The sequence below is a fragment of the Neopelma chrysocephalum genome, unplaced genomic scaffold (assembly GCF_003984885.1).
Source record: "Neopelma chrysocephalum unplaced genomic scaffold, ASM398488v2 Primary Assembly neopelma1_73b, whole genome shotgun sequence".
NCBI classification, from domain to species: domain Eukaryota; kingdom Metazoa; phylum Chordata; class Aves; order Passeriformes; family Pipridae; genus Neopelma; species Neopelma chrysocephalum.
In genome coordinates this window covers 2407803-2426914 of record NW_020897734.1, presented here as the reverse complement: position 1 = coordinate 2426914, position 19112 = coordinate 2407803, and the positions used below count along the sequence as shown (strand labels likewise).

At 46.4% G+C, this 19112-nt stretch overlaps 1 protein-coding gene across 7 annotated transcripts in view; it reads left to right on the top strand.

Annotated features, from left to right (window-relative positions):
- Window positions 1-19112, top strand: part of DOCK11 (dedicator of cytokinesis 11) — an 81008-nt gene that overhangs the window by 38328 nt on the left and 23568 nt on the right. For 3 of the 7 annotated variants that reach the window (XM_027687177.1, XM_027687175.1, XM_027687181.1), the window contains exons 22-41: window positions 29-115; window positions 1375-1464; window positions 2927-3045; window positions 4746-4815; window positions 4893-5018; window positions 5577-5648; window positions 6025-6171; window positions 6605-6688; window positions 7113-7224; window positions 9306-9344; window positions 10740-10918; window positions 12882-12998; window positions 13693-13768; window positions 14076-14179; window positions 16190-16301; window positions 16425-16491; window positions 16965-17012; window positions 17215-17280; window positions 17524-17657; window positions 18307-18422. In XM_027687177.1, coding sequence (XP_027542978.1) covers window positions 29-115; window positions 1375-1464; window positions 2927-3045; window positions 4746-4815; window positions 4893-5018; window positions 5577-5648; window positions 6025-6171; window positions 6605-6688; window positions 7113-7224; window positions 9306-9344; window positions 10740-10918; window positions 12882-12998; window positions 13693-13768; window positions 14076-14179; window positions 16190-16301; window positions 16425-16491; window positions 16965-17012; window positions 17215-17280; window positions 17524-17657; window positions 18307-18422 — 1965 coding nt within the window. The remainder of the gene's footprint in view (window positions 1-28; window positions 116-1374; window positions 1465-2926; window positions 3046-4745; window positions 4816-4892; window positions 5019-5576; window positions 5649-6024; window positions 6172-6604; window positions 6689-7112; window positions 7225-9305; window positions 9345-10739; window positions 10919-12881; window positions 12999-13692; window positions 13769-14075; window positions 14180-16189; window positions 16302-16424; window positions 16492-16964; window positions 17013-17214; window positions 17281-17523; window positions 17658-18306; window positions 18423-19112) is intronic. The other 4 variants (XM_027687176.1, XM_027687178.1, XM_027687179.1 and 1 more) reach the window with 4 other exon arrangements.

Here is a 19112-nt window from a genome sequence, read left to right as displayed (position 1 = left end):
CAAGCACTTGAATGTTGTCCGTTCACAGCAGCCCAGCGTGGATGCAAAGTGGGTGGATGGAGCAAAGCCACTGTTTAAAATCAGAATCCATTTGGACTCAACAATTTACACCCAGGTAAGTCAAGCACCTCACTCTTGAAGACTTCCAACGCAAATGCAGAGGAAGCAATTGCTGTGTCTCTACTGCTGCTAAACTGTAGCTGGTGTGGGAAAGAGGTACCTGGTTTGCAGAGCAGCACTGAGATACTTCTGTAGCAGCAGGGCTGAGATTACTTGCAGGGATATGCTTCTTATCTGGATGTGATAAAATGGTTGTGTGAGTGAATGAGCCCAGGGGAGAAGCTGATGTTTTCTTGGTCCATTGCACTGTAACTGGCAGGACAAAGGAAACACCTGAGCAAATGAGCTGCTTCAATAAAGAGAGAACAACTGGTGGATATGAGAGGTTTCCACAAATCATAGAATCATTAAGGTTGGAAAAGACCTCTAAGATCAATGAGTACCACAGTTAATATTAGACTGTGTATTAAGTTTCTTTAAAAAGAAGTTATCTGACAACAACAGACACGAGAAAACAAGAGTCCTGGTTTCCCTTTGAAACTAGTTCAGGCTGTTTTATCAAGTGCTTGTGCATTCTGCCATCTTATGGTAGTGGTGGACTTCCTCAAGCTTCACATGATGTGCAGCAAAGATCCCCAGCACATGCTCTGGGGCACGTCCTGTCAGCACTGCTCATGGGAAAATGCCCTTGGCAGGACTTGTCCTGTGCTGAATGTCATCAGCTGCATGTGCATTCACAGAAATTCACTTTCAGCATCTGAGTCTGGTTTAGTGCCTTACTGATTCCGTACAACACTGAAAGCTGCACAGTAGTTCCACTTCCCACCACATTACATTCCCAGATGCTTTTCAGGGTTAAATAACCCAGTAATTAAATTTATCCTTGGAGGAGGAGGGAGGCTAATGGGAAGGAGAGCCTGCCTGGGATGGACGGCAGGATGTCAGTGATGCAGAAGGTCAGGCAGTCTCTAAGGGTCACAGTTGTGAGAGGAAGGCTTCTGTTTTCCAGGCCAGTGTTGGGTGGGGATTGGGACTCAGGGTAGTGCAACCACAGGAGAATTTTAACACTGCTGGAAATGTTGTGCTTAATCCTGAGTATGGTTGGGAGCCAGGGGACGGGCAGTGGATGGGTATGTTGGAAAAGACAAGGAGCAGTACTGCAGTCCTAGGAGATGACAGCTGGGGATCCAGAGAGCCACTGGTAGGGACACGGCCCACTGCTGTAGGTAAAACAGCAGATTTTTGAATGTAAGCTGCAGAGTAGGAGTTGACAAATGTTGAGGCTGCTGAATTGAACTCATTTGTCTCTTCCAGGACATACACTTGCACAAATTCTTCCAGTACTGCCAGCTGGTTCAGGCGGGAGCTAAGGAGGTCCCAGGAGAACTTGTTAAATGCCTAAAGGTGAACAGTGCCTGTTGGTGGGCTTTGTTTGTGTTTTTACAGACCATCAGCAAAAACCCAGACCCCTGCCCTGTAGGAACAGACCCTCACTGCAGCACTGGGGCCCTGTGCATTGTGCAGTATCTTTACCTTCACTCACTGACACAAATGTCTGTGTGCTGCTCCCCTCCCTTCCACAGCAGATAAAACAGGCATGACTCTGCCATGCTCATGGCAAAACCTTCCTCCTGGTGGACTCACATTCCTCCCCTGCTGCCCTAGGAGTGATTCCAACCTTTAAACTGTAGCACAATTCCTTGTTTTCTGGAAGCCCATTCAAAACAGGATTTTTTTTTAGGCTGAAAAAGATATATGGGATTACCAGCCAGCTAAATTTGACCAGAGGTGACCTGTGACCTAGACCCAGCTTTTTGGCAATTTCTGCAGCATGAGTAAGGACCTTGGAGCAGGTCCACCAAAGGCTTCTGCCAGGAATATTATATACTGGCTATTTACTATCCTCGTTTCCTTCCATCACTGCTTGGTTTTGAGAGCGCTGCTGTAGCAACAGCTCCACTTTCAGTGGTGGGGATGTATCACCATGAAGTTACTGAATGTGTGTCAGATAATGTACAAATATTTTAAGAAATAGAAACAGTGGCAGGTTTTGAAGCCAAGCACTAAAATCACACTAAATTTGTTGTGAGCATTTCGTCAGGTCCCAGCCCTGCCAAGCCCTCGCTGCAGCCTAGAGACAGGGAGACATGTATGTGCTAACCACAAGTGAGGGATTCTTAATCACCAACACCTCAATAATGTAAGTTATTTCAATAACTAGATGGAGATTTAAAAACACTTCGTTAGATTTGCAGGTTTGAAAACTGAAAATTAATTGCACTGTCTTTCCTAGACTCGTATCATGAGGTTCAGACACAAGAGTTTTATGAGATGGGTAGAGAGCATATGCACCAGGTTATCTTGACCTTCACCAAGTCCCTTAAATCCCATTTCTGGTAGCAAGCTGTGCTTTTTGGTGAAAAGTCTTAGTGCAAGTCATTGGGCAGCAGGTTTTCATGCTCCAAAGGCACTTGTGAAAATGGCATTTCAAAAAACTGGCTCAAAGTAATGAGAAGACTTGGGAGCTAAACTTCAACCTTAAATTTTGGGGGTTTTCAGTCAAATCGTAGCATGTGACCTCTAATTAAGTCATAGCTATCAGGGCACATCAGAGACAAGGATTAATACCTACCATGAGTGATTCCTGCTGCTCCTCAAAGGCGTGCAGCTGGAATCTGTCAGCTGGAAGGAGGCAGTGAGTGCTGCTATGGGTCCAAGTTCCCCCATCCTCCAGTGGGCTGAAGCCCACACCCTGAAGCATTTGCTAATGCCTGTCCTATTGCCACAGAATGTCTGTGGACTGTAAATGTTTAACATCTGCAAAATGTTGAACTAAAAGTGTCTGTGTTTTGAACATTTGTTTTAGTGTTTGCACGCCATGGAGATCCAAGTAATGATTCAGTTTCTACCTGTAATTCTTATGCAACTATTTAGAGTCCTCACAAACGTGACCCAGGAGGATGAAGTAGCTGTCAACTGCACCATGTGAGTGTTGGGCAAACCATCCAGTCTTTGGTTACAAATGCAAAGCTACAAATGACAGTGCAAAGCAGGGTCTGGTTTCCCAGTACAGGGTGCTAAGTGACAGCACTGGCTGTCCCCTGCTGCTCTCTTCCCCTGACACATCTGGGTGTTGTAGGGCTTCGTGGGGCCCTGGTCCTGGGAGATGCATGGGGAAAAATGCGGTACTTTAAAGATACTCCTGGTTTGTTTTTCAAAAGGGTTTGCTGGCAGAGATGGCTCTGGGAGCTGAGTTACTGGGGTGTCTATAGGCACCAGAGTATCCAGGCACATCCCAGCTGCAGGCAGCAGATGTGGAGAGCAATGCCCGGGTCTCATCCCAGCACACCAGTCCCTTGTGTCAGGATTGCTACAAGTTGCCCAGAGCTGGGTGTGTTGTGCTGCAGCAGCAGGAGCAGCCGCTCCAGCTGTGCCTGCTCGGATCCCCCGGCGCTGTTCCAGCGACCCCGAGAGGGCGGCACCGACCCGGGCCCATGGAGACCCCAGCTGAGGGCAGGCAAGGGACCGAAGGGAGCTCAAGGGGCAAAAGCACCTTCCCTGCTTAGCACTGGCCACAACTCTGAAACTGAGGGACGCACTGAAACATCCATCTTCCTCCCGAGGTTATTCCTCACTGAAGTGCTGCCAGGGCAAAAGGGGATGCCGGATGCCACTCCATGGAGATCCTCCTCTGGTTCTAGTACATATCGTGCATCCATGTACCAGAAGCATCCTGCTAGCATGAAACTGGAGGTTGGAGGCTGAGCCCTGCTCCCCCAGGGATGCAGAGCTTATTGCAGTCACAGCCCTGTGCCGTATGTTTCAGGTTGTGAGGACTTCTCCTGTGTGGAATACTGTAATTCCACTCTGTTTTAAATCACGAGGGGGCAAGGACAGGGGATCAGGTGACCAGCTCCCACCTTAATTTCCAGAGATTTTTTCAAAGCTTGGCCTGATGCTCTCCAGTTTGTCAGTAGCTTTCTGTTTAATGGCAACTGTTTTTTCATCAGACTTTCATAGTGGAATTTAAAACCCAATTTATCTGATAAATGGCTTGTAAACTGCTCCTTGTGGTTTGGCCTGTGGGGTTTGTGAAAACATGCAACAGTTTATTGTTCCCTCTGGCTGGGACTGAAATGTAAATCCTCATTGCTGGCTGGGGAAACTGGACTCTTGCTGCCTTCACTCCTGGGAGTGCTTCCAGAGGGCTTGCATATTCTCCAGAGTCTGCTTGACCCTCCTGAACTACAAGGTGACAACCCAAAATAGCCCAGTGCATGTAACAAGAAGCATATGATGCAAGTTCAATAAAAAAGGAGGTTTCCAGAATTAATAAATTCAGGAGATGCAGGAAGATATCAGATTATAAAAACGATGGAGACTGTTCTATCTCATTGTGCAAGGAGTCTTGAGTGTTGAAGTCAGCTAGTCTGGGTGATACCTGGTCCAGCACAAAAGTGAAGAAGAGGCTTTGGCCACCTCGTGTCTGAGTGCTTTGTGCAAGGATGGTGCAGCCACAGGAGCTGTGAGGGGTGCTAGCCTGCAGGTACTGGCTCTCTGCAAATCAGGCTGTGCCAGCAGGTTTTGAGGTTGAACAGGATAGGACACACATGGTTTCTACTTCTGTGAGCTGAAGGAACTTGCCCTCGCATTGCGTGCTGAACACAAACCATGTTTCTCCTCAGGGTTCTTCTGCACATCGTGTCCAAGTGCCATGAAGAAGGTCTAGACCACTACTTGCGCTCCTTCATAAAGGTCAGTCACAACACACCACTTCTCCAAACTCCCTGCTGGGAGCAGGCACACCACTGACTCTGTTGTTCTTGCCTCAGTATGTCTTTCGAGCTGAGAAACCAAGTGTCAAACAGGCGAAGATGACCCATGAAATCCTGGTCCTTTCCATGGCCACGATCTTGAAGCAGTCAGCAGATTTTCTAGCCATCAATAAGCTACTCAAGGTGAAGTATTGGCTGTACTTGGCTATCAAGGATGGAGGGGAGGAAAAGGGTGTCTGGTATAAAGCCCAACACTTACACTCATCTAAACCCACTGCCGGGACAAAGCTACTGGGGCAGCTCCTCACATCCACATCCTTGAGGTTCTCCCCTTACAACAGAGATGAATTCTTGCAGAGAACCTGACTGTGTTTGGGCTCATGGCAGGATGCAGCAAAGGGCTGTTCATCTTGCCAGCTGTACCTATTTTCCTCAAGCCATGCATGAGGGGTGACTCACAGGAGGCAGATGGAGTTTCTGCCTCTGGGGCCTTTGCAGGGCTTACACCCCAAGCTCTGCTGGCTCTTGGCAGGATGCACTGGGATGCAGAGGGGATGGATCTATTCCCACCCTAAGACTGGAAGGACATCTCTGGGTAGCAAAGGCACCCATGCCAAGCACAACTGTGCTAAAAAAATGCCATTTGAGTGTGAGCTCTCCCTCACAAATAGGTGCTTCTTCATACAGTCAGGGAACGTCAATCCTGCTGAGAAAAGTAATAATATTCTTTGTTCGTTCTAGTACTCGTGGTTTTTCTTTGAAGCACTGGCAAAGTCCATGGCAATGTACTTACTGGAAGAGAACAAAATCAAGGTAAAAATAAATTTGGTCAATGCTGCATTACAGAACTGTCACAAACTAACTAACTCTCCTCCAAAAGTTTTTCTGAAAAGCTTTGTAACTTTTTATTTAAAAAAAACCCCCGAACATGCCAAGTTGAACATCTAGCCTTTTTCTTTTTGCTTTATTTTTCCCTTTTTCCCCTTTTCACTCTCAATTGTAATTTAAAAATTCCAGACCTCCATATGGCTTGTGCACCCTCCTTTTCTGTTACTACCTGCTGCAGTTGCAGCCAGTGCTGTCTTTGGCCAGTGTTTTATTAGCAAACAACTAAAACAAATGCTAAAGAACTCGTGTCTGGACTCGGGCTGGCTTGCAGCACTGAGTTTGGGTGTGCTTTTGGTTTCAGCTGCCCAGAGGCCAGCGGTTCCCCGAGTCCTACCAGCACGCCCTGCATTCGCTGCTGCTTGCCATCATTCCTCACGTGACCATTCGCTACAACGAGATCCCAGAAGAGTCCAGGAACGTCAACTTTAGCTTGGCTAACTTCCTGAAGGTCAGCAGCTTCTTACCTTCTCCCAAGGTTTTTATCAGAAAAACAAAAAGACAGCAAACAAATATGGTTTTACTTTATCTTGTCTTTGGGGTTTTTTCAGTTGTCAAAACTCTGGAGGAGACAAGCTTTCCTAGGAAAGTAACTTTCTCTTTCTGAGGAGCACTAACTCTACATGTCACCTCGGGTTTTCAGTCATGCCTAGCAGCTGTTTGGAACCTGAAATATGTGTAATCTCATTTTAAATATTGTCCACCAGAGACTTAAATGAGATCATCCAAATAGTTTCAGAGAAACAGGATCAAGTATGTTTTGGAAAGTCGGCAGCAGCCCGGAGGATCAAATCGGACTGCTGGCAGGACAGTAGTATGGAGAAGATTTAGCATGATTGCTTTAATTTTTAATCATTGCTCACATCTTGCTATTTTTTCTCCAGCGTTGTCTGACCTTTATGGACAGAGGATTTGTTTTTAACTTGATAAATGATTACGTTTCTGGATTCAGCCCAAAAGACCCTAAGGTAAGCAGTAGGTTTCTTGAAAGGTGGTTTGCAGTTGTATATATCTACATCAGTCAAAGATCTGTAGTAATTATTTTATACAACTCTTGTAGGGCTTTTAGACTCTGTTCCTGCAGAGTCTTTTGGAGGCAGAGACCTCTTTGTCTTGGCCAAGAGCCTGTATCCAGTTAAGTTTCCAAGTAATGTAACAAGTCAGAAGTAAAGGAGAGATTCGTTAATAGTCTGGATGAAAAAGGAAAGAAGTCCCAAGTGACAGCTGCATGTGCTGACACTTGGTGGGAACAACACAGAAATTTGCCATTTATTAGTGAGTTTTACCACATGCTCTTTAGATTCCCCAATTCTTGTGCAACAAGCACATTGAACTGGAAGCAAATGGGTCAAACTGAAAACATAGTTTGTGTTTGTCTTTTTTTTATCCCAGCTGCTGGTTGAATACAAGTTTGAATTTCTTCAAACCATTTGCAATCACGAGCACTACATTCCTCTGAACTTGCCAATGACCTTTTCCAAACCCAAGCTGCAAAGAGTTCAAGGTACGTCCTTTCTCAAGAGACTGGCTAAAGAGCTATAATTTATTAGTCTTGTTGGCTTCTGACTACATGGACTTTGGTTTGGTGTCAAGGAAATGTATGTCCTCATTAGCCTGATTTACATTAACCTCAGGACAAGATGCTTTTCTTTCAGGTTTACATAATTTTGCTGCACAATGGTATGCAGTCAGTCTTTTCAGTATTTCCTATATTTAGGTTTGCATGAGACTAACAATATCTGAAAGAAACTGCCCGTGTTTCAGTAAATACAGAAATTGTGCAAGTGTAATCCTTTGTTCTCATGAGTGTCAGCATCCCCTGAGAAGTGGGTGCCTCATCAGTGGGTGCTGTAGGGAATGGAAATACAGGAGAACAGATTGAACTCACTGCTGCAGTGCCAGCTCTCCTTGTGGCCACCAGAAGGTGACCTAGGTTACCTTCTCCTTTCATTTTGAACAAGAGCACAGCAGGGCACAGCGTGTTTGAGCTTGTACTCAAACCTGGGCTGAAGGCAGCCAGCAGAGAGCTTGAGCCCATGCCAGTCCTTAGTGCATTCCAAGGGCATAAGTGCTGTGCACCACCACATATCCACACTGTTTTTGCTGTCACACTGTGTCCCCTTTGGTCCTGAAGCTGCTCAGCAGCTCAGATGGGGTTTACAAGGGGCTGAGCTGAGGCACTGAGCAAGAGTGGGTGGCTGGAGCTCTGCCACCGATGGCAGTGTGGACATCAGTGGCCTCCCAAGAGTGCTATGGAGATACCCTCATTCTCCCTGGGTCCCACTTTCTCATCTGTGCTAGATAAATACAGTAAACATTGCCAGGTTTGGATGCTAATAGCTTGGCCAATGTAAGTACGGGAGAGGAGAGTGAGGTTTGGGATTCCCCCATGTGACAGCCCAGTGGTTTTATGATTGAATGATTCATTCTGATGGAGGAAAGGGGATGTTTGGTTATGCCTCAGGGTGTAGCTATACAAGTCCTGAAGTGGTTCCACACACATGCAGATGGCAGAAGCAACAGTAACTGTGAAGTATCCCGTATTTTGATTTATATATATACACGTGTGTGTGTTTGTTTGTGTGACCTCTCAGAGCTTTCTGGACCAGCTGCTAATGTCTTACATCAATTTGACTACTTGCCTGGCATCATTTAACAAAAAGTTTTGCTGGAAATGGCTGAGAAAAACACATCCATAGTGCCTCCCTCATGCTTTTTAGTGGCATGATAACATAGGGACGCTCTTTCTTGGTTAACATTCAGCTTTGCATTTGAGATGGTTAAACTGAGAAGCTGTAAGGGCAGCTCATCTGTCCTCCTGTGTTTTATTGTGACTGAGATCTACCAGCTGAGATTTACACACAGCTCTTGCCATTACAGCAGCCCTCCCACAGGTAGCTGAAGTGCCTTTGCAGTGGTGCCTGAGCTCTGCCTGCCATGGTAGAAGGATATACTGATGGATCTCCGTTGCAGGCTTGTCTGGTTTTATGAACAGACTTGTGGTTACAGGGGAATGCGGGCTCAGAGATGGAGAGGTACAAAGTGCACATCACCAAGGAGATACCCTGCTGGCATGCCTCACCTCTTTATCAACCTATTTGGATGAAGAGAGAGGTCATGCCCAAACCCTTACTGCTTTGTTTCCGGGAAAAGAAGGAATGGCCCCCAGGGAGGTGGATAAAGAAGGTTTCTGCAGCTTCAGTCATTGCAGACAGGCATGATGACAGAGCACATTCCAGCAACCACATCCCACTGAGTTGGAGAGTTGCATGTTGGAGCAGTTTCTCTGAAACATCTCAGCTAATTCTGGGTTGGTGGTGTGTGTCCCTTCTGCTGTACCTGGGGACATCAGCCAAAGCAGGCCCCGAGCTTGGCCTCACAGCCAGCAGCATTCAATTGGTTTTGCAATCCTGTGATAGGAAAAAACCCAAGGGATTGACAGAAGCTGGGAGTTAAGCAATAGCCTTACAAATAATATTTAAACATGACATACAGTCCTGTTTCTCCAAGATTTAGAGCATTACTTGTTCCTGTTTATTTTTGCCGTCTTTTTATTTGTCCCTTTTCTTTTTACACATGAATTAGATTTTTTTTCATTTGCTGTGGAACGGTTCACTTCAGTAGGTAGGTCCAACTGGAATGACCAAATCCTCTAATGTCAAATTAAATATACACCTTCGAATCAATTAGCTTGCATTCAACTAATGAAATAACCATATTGTGTGACAATTAGGCATTTGCTAACATGACTAACAATGAAAGCTAGATAAAGTTCCAGATTGCTTTCTCTTTCCTCTGAATCACAGTTTCATAATTTAGTAAATGCTACTTATGAATCAATGAACCCAAAAATATTTTTTGCAGCCACGGAGCTGTTGTAACCCATTGGCTGGAATTTTCAAAGCTATGTGTATGCACCCTGCCTTACCACAGAAAAACTTTCACACATCTTTTCAAGAAAAAAGGTCTGATCTGAGCACAGCTCTAATTCGGTGTATGAGTTGTCTGACAGAGATAATGGTGTCAGGACAAGGTCATCCATAGCAGCCCAAGTGCACACGCACCCTGCACTGAAATCTCTGACTGTTGGTTCCCTGCTGCACTGTCCAGGCACATCCATGGAAGTGATGCCTTATCCTTGTAGCACCCACTCCTTTGATTACAGAATATAGCCTGGCTCTACGTGAGATGCAGGGTACAAGTTAAGTTAACCAAGGTAATTAGATGTTGAGCTGCCTTTCTCCTGGGAGTCAGCACATCTTCTAAGGAGCTGTGTTCAATATCTGCTGGTGGGAAGCTGAGGGAATCTCACAGTTTCTGACAAGCAGCTGCCTGGAGCTCTACCCCGGCTCCCCAGCCCATGCAGCTGCCCAGCTGTGCAGACTGCTGGAGGATGCAGTACTGAGCACTTGGCACCTCCTCCTTGTTTGCCTCCCTATCCCAGCAGGAATATTTGCCTTTGCTCTGCTCTCTAACATGGAGAGAAGGAATGCAGATTTCATGGTGGATGTGGAATGAGCTACACAGCAGCACTCCAGGGCTGGATGTCCTAAACCCACCATCTCCACTGCCCATTCCCACACTCACAGATGCTTGGTGGAGGCTGGCACTCCTGCAGCCTGGGTAGTTTGGGGATTTACAGGATAACCGCCAGTCAGGAGCAAAGCAGCCCCCAGGCACTAAGTTGTCCTGTCTTTCCCCATTTCATCCATCTCTGCCTTTACCAATTACTCTCTGGAGAGGTAAGCTTTGCAAAACATCACACTGCAGAAATCCTTCCTTCAGGTGCTGCTGAAACAGAGAGGGCTGCAATAAATAAACATCCTGAACTGGAAGATGCCAAATTATTTGATATGACTTAGCTCAGTGGTGGAGAAAACTGTATATTCAGTTCAGGCATTATTGAAAGATCAGTGCACTGTAGGAGAGAGTGATGAACCCTTCTGGAGGACTATAGTAGGTTAAGTGACCTTTTTCTCAGAACATTTCCCTTAACCGTTGCCTTGCTGTTTCTTTCAGATGTAAATCTCGAGTACAGTTTAACTGACGACTATTGCAGGCACCATTTCCTGGTGGGGATGCTTCTTAGAGAAGCCTCTGTTGCCTTGCAGGACAACTATGATATCAGATACACAGCCATCTCAGTCTTAAAAAATCTCTTGATCAAGCATGCCTTTGACAACAGATACCAGCACAAGGTCAGGCCTGTTTTGTTGTCTTTTTAACATAATCTTGTTGAACTTTATGAAAAAAAACGCACACATCAGACTTTTAGATATTGCATGGTGCACCAAGGGTAGACTCATTACTTTTTAGGAAATTGTTGTAAATAACTGATAGTTATGGTAGAACAGTAATAGCTCTGAGAAACCATCTACGAACAAAAATAACGCAGTCAGATAACTGCAGCCCTCTTATTCATCCTGAGTATTTAGGTAATAAAGCCCTAAGCCATTAAGGAACTTGAAAGTGTCATTAGCGAAGAGGTTGTTCAACAAAATTAGGCAACATCAATGATGTTCTGGTCTTGGGCTTAAATTCATATCCTGCATTAATATACTATAATCAGGAAACAGAACTGATCTCTGTTACAAGTCAGCTGCATGTTTTCCTAATTAGTGACTCAGAGGAGAGGATCTCAGTTCTTATGAGTCGCTGGATTTCCGCTGGGTAGCTGTCAGTGTTCTTCAGGCAGAGGCTCAGAGTGTGGTAATGCTCAAAGAGCCTGGAGATGGGCTTTTTTTATCTTGGTGCTGCTCCCTGCTGACACAAAGGCCCTCAGAACTTCCCATCTACCTGTGCAGACACTACCTGTCCTTGCTCTAGCCTGATAACATGCCTCTGTTTAGTGTTTAGGTCCTCAAATTGCTCCTAGTGTGCTGCATTGCTGAGTTTTATTGGGGACATGGATAGCTTCCTGGCATGGAGGGTGGGAGGAGTGGCCCAAATGGGCCCAGAGCCAGCTCCTCTTCCCTCCCTTCTCTGCCTGTTTGAAGGGCTGAGCGGGAGGTGGGCTTGCTTTTCTCCACAGTGAGGATCCATGGTGATTACACAGCCTGGAAACAAAACTGCAGCCCATGGCAGCTGGCAAGACTTGATATTTCAGGAGAGATTTGCCAGCTCCCTGCCAAGGCTGGGTCAGAGGCAGCCTGTTCCTGCACCTCTGGGTGCCTGGAACCCCTCACACTAACTCAGGAGCTGTTTGCCCTCTCAGTGTGCAGCACTCTCCCTGACTTCCCAGAAACTCCACCTATCTTACAGTTGTCCCATGGGGTATTTGTACATGTATTGTGCTCCAGGCTATGTGACCAGGAAACTGTCTGGAGCCAGGGCAGGATGCTCATCTGGTGTCCAGAGACACCAAAACAAAAAGTTACATCACAGGCAGGACAGGCTGAGTGTGGCAGGGTCTATTGGCACAGTCTCGCTCCAGCCAAGGAGACTCCATCTCTATCAATGGCCACTCATCCCATGAGTATTTTCAAGATTTCTTTTATCTTTTGTTATACTGAATCACGAGAAAAAACAGGATTCTTTTATCATTCAAAATGTTCCATTCAATTTGCAAACCTTAAATGTCTTTCTCTTTTTTTTTTTTGTAACTTTTCTGTCAAATCCAGAATAATAAATGTTTAACAAAAAATAATTGGATGTAAAAGAGTCCTCCATTTAGAAAATGTCAACCAGACCATTTTTGATATGTATCACTTAATCCAAATTAATCTATTCCTACAAACTGTTGTCACTAGAAGCATTTGCTGTGGAGAATTCCCTACTGGAAGCAATAGCCAGCCCCAGGCATGGAGCAAATGTTTCTGTTCCATTACTCCTAGGTGTTGTACTTAAAAATCAAGCCATGTAAGTCAAGTAGCAGTTAAAGAGTTAGGAAATCCAGGATTTAGTTTGTCACACATCCTGTATGACTGGAAATGTTATTTAACCTCCAAAATCCCCGAGTGCCCCAAGCTTGTTGCTAGAAGGATAAAACCTCCCTGGCAGCTCTAGAAGTGGAGATGAGAAGCCAAACCAACACGTCCTCAAGACACCATATACAGTGTGTAAATACACATATATATGTACATGTGCTTTGGCTCAAGGGTTTCCCTTTCTGAGTCCATTGGAAACCTGGGCTTTTACCTGTGTTTTTCTCCGTGTTTTCAGAACCAGCAGGCAAAAATCGCCCAGCTGTACCTGCCACTCTTTGGGGTGCTCCTGGAGAACCTCCAGCGCGTGGCCAGTCGTGAGGCACTTTATTCCTGTGCATCCGCCTCCAGTCCCGTGAGTAAAGCCCAGTGATGCCTCTTTGCCCTCCCTGTCCGTCCTGCTCTCCCCACACATCCCCTGTGCAACTTCCACTGCCTACAGCCAGGCTCAGCTTTAGAAATAAGTGTGTTTTTCCACTCCCCACAGGCCCGTAAGGTGCTTGTTTCTTTTAATTTGGCTTTCCTGTGACTTAGTTCTGTCTGCAGAACTGGGTACAAGGACTCTCCCTTTTTTAACATGTTTAACATGTTTCTGTACAGTGTGTGTAGTGCCCTGACATGAGGTAAATCCCCCCAAGTGCAGCAAGTTGACACAGGACTCAGCCTTGGACTTCAGCAACTGTTATGGGGAGTTGCCTCAGAGTTGTGTGTGGTTCCCAGGAGGCCTTAGCCTTGCAGACTAGACTTCCCTCCTTGTTTGGGGCAAAAGAAAAACAAATAAGACATTTGAGAAAAACAATTCAAAATTTCAACTCCAAAGATGAAAAACAAAGGGGAAAACACTGCTGTGACTTTAGTATCTTCTGCTATTCTTTCTACTCCTGAAGTTTTTTTTTCTTTGTTATGGAAGTAAGGATATTGATTTTTGTTTTCTACTGTGTTGTTTTTAAAAACTGCTCTAATTTGCCTTTTTGTATTGCATTAATCTCTTCAATAAGAGAATAGGTGTAACCTTCTATTGGTCACAAAAACCATGTATTGCTTTACAGGCATCCAGGGATGAATTCATATGCAGTTTTCCATCCCCCTCAAATAGATCCAGCCTGATTGCAGACAAAGATCCAGGTAAATTTAATTTTTCTAAATTTTAGCACTCCTATTTATGTTTAACAACAGTTATCAGCCTGAAAAACCCAAACCCTGTTACCCCAAACCTGAAATGATCATCTCCTGAAAGACCTCACCGAGTCTGCCTGTTTTTCCATGGATGTGGTGTCACCCCAACTGTCCTTTCCAGATTTGTCCTTTTGCAGCTTTTGACCTGGGGCTTTGCCAAGCCCCATCAGTGCTGTCTGAATTATGTCTGTCTGTGCTGCACTGATGAGTGCTGGTGCAAAGGGCTTAATTGTGGGGTCTGGTTTTTTTTTTTCAGCCTGTGGAGCAGCCCTTCCAAATGGCCATGCAATAAAGAGAGAGGACTCAAAAGGATCCCTGAACTCGGAGGGGGCAACCAGTTCCCCGGATCAGAGTGAAACCGTAATGTATCAGGAGCTGGAAATAACAGCACTCACTACAGCAGCCTGTGGGATGTGTTAAATAAGGGGGAGGGAAAAGGAGTTCCCTGTGTTAATGGTCTCCAAAGCCAGCTTATAGATCTCTCTGTTTGGAAACAAACAGATTGATGTTTAACAGAGGAGGTCAGAGTCACTGGTCTGGTATGTTTTCCCTCTTCAAACATCCCTGAGCCAAAAATAGAACTGTTGACAAATTACTTGTTAAAGATGAAAGGCAAAATCTGTGTGGAAAATCTCTGCTCCCATGGTGCATTTATCCATACTCAGACATTCTCCCTGTGTGTGGATGGGTCTGAGCCTGGCCAAAGTCCAGTGTCTGGTGCTGGGAACTGGTTTCCGTGCATGTCTGGGAAACAAAGCACTGTGATGTGAGATTGCCAGTGACCACTGACTTAAGATGAGCTGTTCGATGAAAAACCAGCACAGGCCAATAACCACAGGCCCAAACTTGCCAAAGGTGACTGTGGTCACTCCACAAAGAGCTCTGACCCCACTATTTGGACAGGGTGTACTTTCCTTCTTGGCAGATTGCACACATGGAAATCAGGTATTTGTGCAATCCAGCCCCTGGTTTTCCTCAAGGCGCTTTCCAAATGCCTGGGTTGGCGTGAATCATTGATGCATCTTCAGAAAGTTTGGCCCTTGCAAGGCAAAGATGATCTGGGCTCCTGGCTGTGTCCTGACATGCTTAGCAGAGGTGGGGCCTTGCAAGCTCTCCTTCATAAATCACAGAGCTACAAGACCAAGTATAGCCTAACACTTGACTGTCAAACTGTTCAGCAAAGCCCTGAGCATGTGCTTCAGTGTTGCTGGTGGCATTGCGGTGTTGCAGAAAGCAATATCACTTGCTGCTCAGCTCTTCCCCCACGGCCAGACATCCTCCTCTGTGCCCTTGAAGGTACACTTTTCAGAGTTGTTGAAAAATGCCTTTCTGTGAGGGAATGCAATATCCACAAAACCACATAAAAGCAATGCCACGTGGAGGGGCACAGCTTCAGTGCTGCTCTGCAGAGGCAGACAGGATGCTCTTTGCCTGTTGCCCTGGACTGAATTGTGTGCTGACTTGATAGTTTGGCATGGTCAATAGCAAAGCTCTGGCTATAGCACACATCTCCAACTCTAAAATTATTGTTTATTTCTGCTTTATTATGACTCACATCCACAGCTTTTCCCAGAATAAACAGCAAATGAGATCTGTGGATCACTCTCCAAACATGTGACGCACAGTTTTAGGATAAGTGTCCTGCTTAGGGCTTAATTGTATCCATTTGTTGGAGGATATGGCTAGGGCAAGCACAGAGAATGCAAAATAAAATTGGTATAACCTAAAAAGTCATGTTTCCCACCACACAGTGCCCAAGACTTTCCCACATAAATTGACTCACCAACAGGGTTTCATTTATTTTGCCTAAATAGGAGTAGTATTTTGCCTAAGTAGGAAAAAATCAGAACACTTCCAAAAATCACGGGGGAGAAAAAAAAGTCTTAAGCTGAAAATTCCTCCTTTTTTAATAACTGACTTTTTGTTTTGAAGTGTATGCCTTTAACAGAAAGTTAGATTCTTGCTTTAAACTGTGATAGCCAAAGAACTCTTTTGTTACAAGAACTGTCTTCAAAAACGTCTGGGAGTTTAGATGCTGCAGAGAGCAGGGGAAGTGAAATCAGACTGTTGTGTGTTTTGCCAGATAAGACCTCATTCTCTGCCCAGACATTTGTTTTTCTGGGCAGAGGAACATTCAGTCGTGTGTCCGGGATTTCCAGGTGGGATGGGCAGCAACCCCAAAGGATGAGCTGTCTCCAAAACATGGTGCTGTGGGGTGCTCAGGTTGGGGGGCAGGGGGAATAGCAGCACATCTGGTGTGTGCCGGGTTCGCTGTGCCCACGCTGCCCAGCGTCTGGCCCCGCACTCTGCTTGGGCACAGCCCAGGGACCCAGGGCCGTGCTCCTCCATGTCACATCTGTGTCCCAATAGGCCCGCAGGAGTTCCATGAGGAGCAGTGTGTCACACTGCAGCCGGCTGGACCAGTTTGAGATCCGGACGCTTCTGATGTGCTACCTCTACATTGTGAAGATGATCTCTGAAGGTTGGTGACTCCTGCTCACTGGGGGCAGCCAGAAGCACAAGGGACCATCACTGACAGTTTTGGTCTGTAAGGTTCCTCTTTGAGATTTTAAATCTCAGTGCACTGCTTTTTTTTTTCTTTCAGATACTCTTTTAGCTTATTGGAACAAATTCTCCCCCCAGGAGCTGATCAATGTCCTTGTGCTTCTGGAGTGAGTATCATGAGGTGGCTATTCAAACACTGCACCTTCATGTGGTCAGTACTGGCTAAGGAGGAGACCACAGTGCACTCACTGCCCTGTGCAACACTAGGGGTGTCTGTCCAGTTGTAATGAAATGCTCTTCCTCCCTCTGAGGAGAAACAAGTGTATATCGAGGGAGCACGGTGAAGTGGCAGTGCCCTTTGCTCGGTCTGGGCTGTGTTCCACCATGTGTGAACGAGCAGGGCTCACAGCACAGCCTCCACATTGCTGTGAGTTTGGTGGAACAGATGGGTGAGAAGACAGGGCTGTGCCATAGGGTTTGGAAACCACAGGTGTGAGGTCAAGTGACTTGTAAATACAGACCCAAACCCTCATGCACAGAGGAGTGCGTCTGCAGGCCAGGACAGGGTAGATTTTAAATGTTCTGGATCGTTCCTGATCCGCAGGATCTCTAACAGATACATATTTCACTTTCTTCCTAGGGTTTGTTTATTTCACTTCAGATACGTGGGCAAGAGGAATATTGCCAGGTACTGCCTTCCTCCATCAGGTGCCAGGGTGTGGGGGCTGTCCCGGTGCTCCCTGCCACAGGCGAGGCAGGAAGGGCGCGTGCACGCCCACGCTGGGCAAACCCCAGCTGGCAGGAAGCCCGTGGGGCCGGGGCTCTGCTCAGCACTGTGCTGTGAGCAGGGGCCCTGCATCTCAGCACCCTGCCCCTTCCCTCCCCTCCAGCTCCTGCATGCGATCCCCAGGCCCAGGCGAGCGCAGGTTGGCAGTGTCCCCCCCAGCTGGCTGCAGGTGAGACACGAGTCACAGCTCCCTCCCTGCTTCCTGAGCAGCAGCACTGCTCTTGCAGTAGCTCTAGGGCCGTCTGGAGCAGGCGAGATCGTCGTAGCCTGGTCAGTCCCACTGGGATTGTCCAGGATAAACCAAATCAGTGTGTTGGAGGGAGGAGGTCTCCGTCCTGGTGTCTCATGTAATCCTGTAGTGGTGTGGCCGCTGCTGCTGGTCCAAACCCGCAGTGTTTGCTTCCCCTTGCAGGGTGCACGATGCCTGGTTATCCAAGCACACGGCAGCAGATAGGAAATCCCAGACGATGCCAGCGCTCCGCAGCAGAGCGGGGGTGCGGCTCCAGCATCTGGGCAGCTTGGAGACTTCCTTCACTCTCAACCACAGTATGTACAGCAGGGTGGGATGGGTCTGTGGAGTGTTAGCCTGGTGAAAACTCCATGCAGCCGTTTTCCACTTGCTGCTTGTTGCTTCAGGATACTCAAACTCTATGGAGTTACAGTGGTCACCACTCCCCCTGCAACATTCCTAATTGGGTGGGGGTGGCGTTTAAACCAATCCCCTAAAAATCACTGCTGGGACTTAGGACTTGTGTGACTTTTTCCTCTTGGCTCAGCTTCTTGGCTGAGTGTGTGTGCAGGCAACACCTTGGTTTGGGTAATGAGCAGGGCAGGAGAGCTGCCCTGCACAGATCTGTGCTGGAATCTGCTCTCAGCCGTTCCATGTGGGTGAATTTTGTCCCATTGAGGCACTTTGCCATTTCCCCTTCGTGGAGACAACTTGGGCAGCTTATTGTCTGTCTGGCTTGAAAGTCAGTGATATTAAGGGGTAATACTGATACTGGTTTTCTCTCTTGGCATCAGGCTGCGGCAGCTCCTCTGAATGGAGCTGGCAAATTCAGCATCTTGCTATTCTTGCTTTATCTCCCAAACCCAGTGAAGTGCAAGGGGAGAACCTTGTCTATATCTGCCTTTAGATCTTGTGGGAGTTGGAGTGTTGAACACTGTTTCCTCCTGATTTTCTCTTTGCCCACAGATGCAGGCACCTCAGAAGCAGATATTGTGCACCAGGCGTTACTGGAGGGCAATATTGCCACCGAAGTGTGCCTGACAGTCCTGGACACCATCTCTTTTTTCACTCAGAGTTTCAAGGTCAGCACTGAAATCAAAAATGTTGTAGAAAAGTGTGCTGTATTTCTGTTTTTGTGCGGATTTTGGTGATCCGTTCTCCTAGAGTGGAAGAATAGGAAGGCTTTACAAAAGCAAATCATTTGCAGCTTGTTTAGTTTCCAAAACACTGAGTGTTTCACAGGGTCTTAGAGTAATTATGCCCTTATGCAATCTTGCCATTTCTTCAAAACTGCAAGATGTTATACCATGTTAAACATTACAAAAATAGAATAAGAGGAAATGTACATCATGTAGAAAGGAGGACTAGAGGAAAGGGAAATGAAGGTTCAGCATTTTTAGAATGGTCACTCTTTTCTGCCATGAATTCCTAGAAGCCAGTCCCAAATGTCTTTGAATCCCTGCACCTTAATGTCTCTGGGGCTGAGGCATTCCAGCTGTGGTTACCAGTGCAGACAGGACCAGTACCACCATATGAATCATCCTTCATATGATGATTCGTGCTCCTGGCAGTCGTTGCCATCTACAAAAACCAAAGCCTCTGTGGTGAAGAGAACCCCAGACTGGCAGCAAAATACTGAAATACCGTTCCAGAAGTGCTCTTCCTGAAATGTAGTCAGAGGAATCCTGTGTGTAGCAATGTGTCTGCATAATGTCACAAGAGCAACTCTGGATTTCAGAGCAGGCATGATAAAGATTTCCTTTTTAGATGAA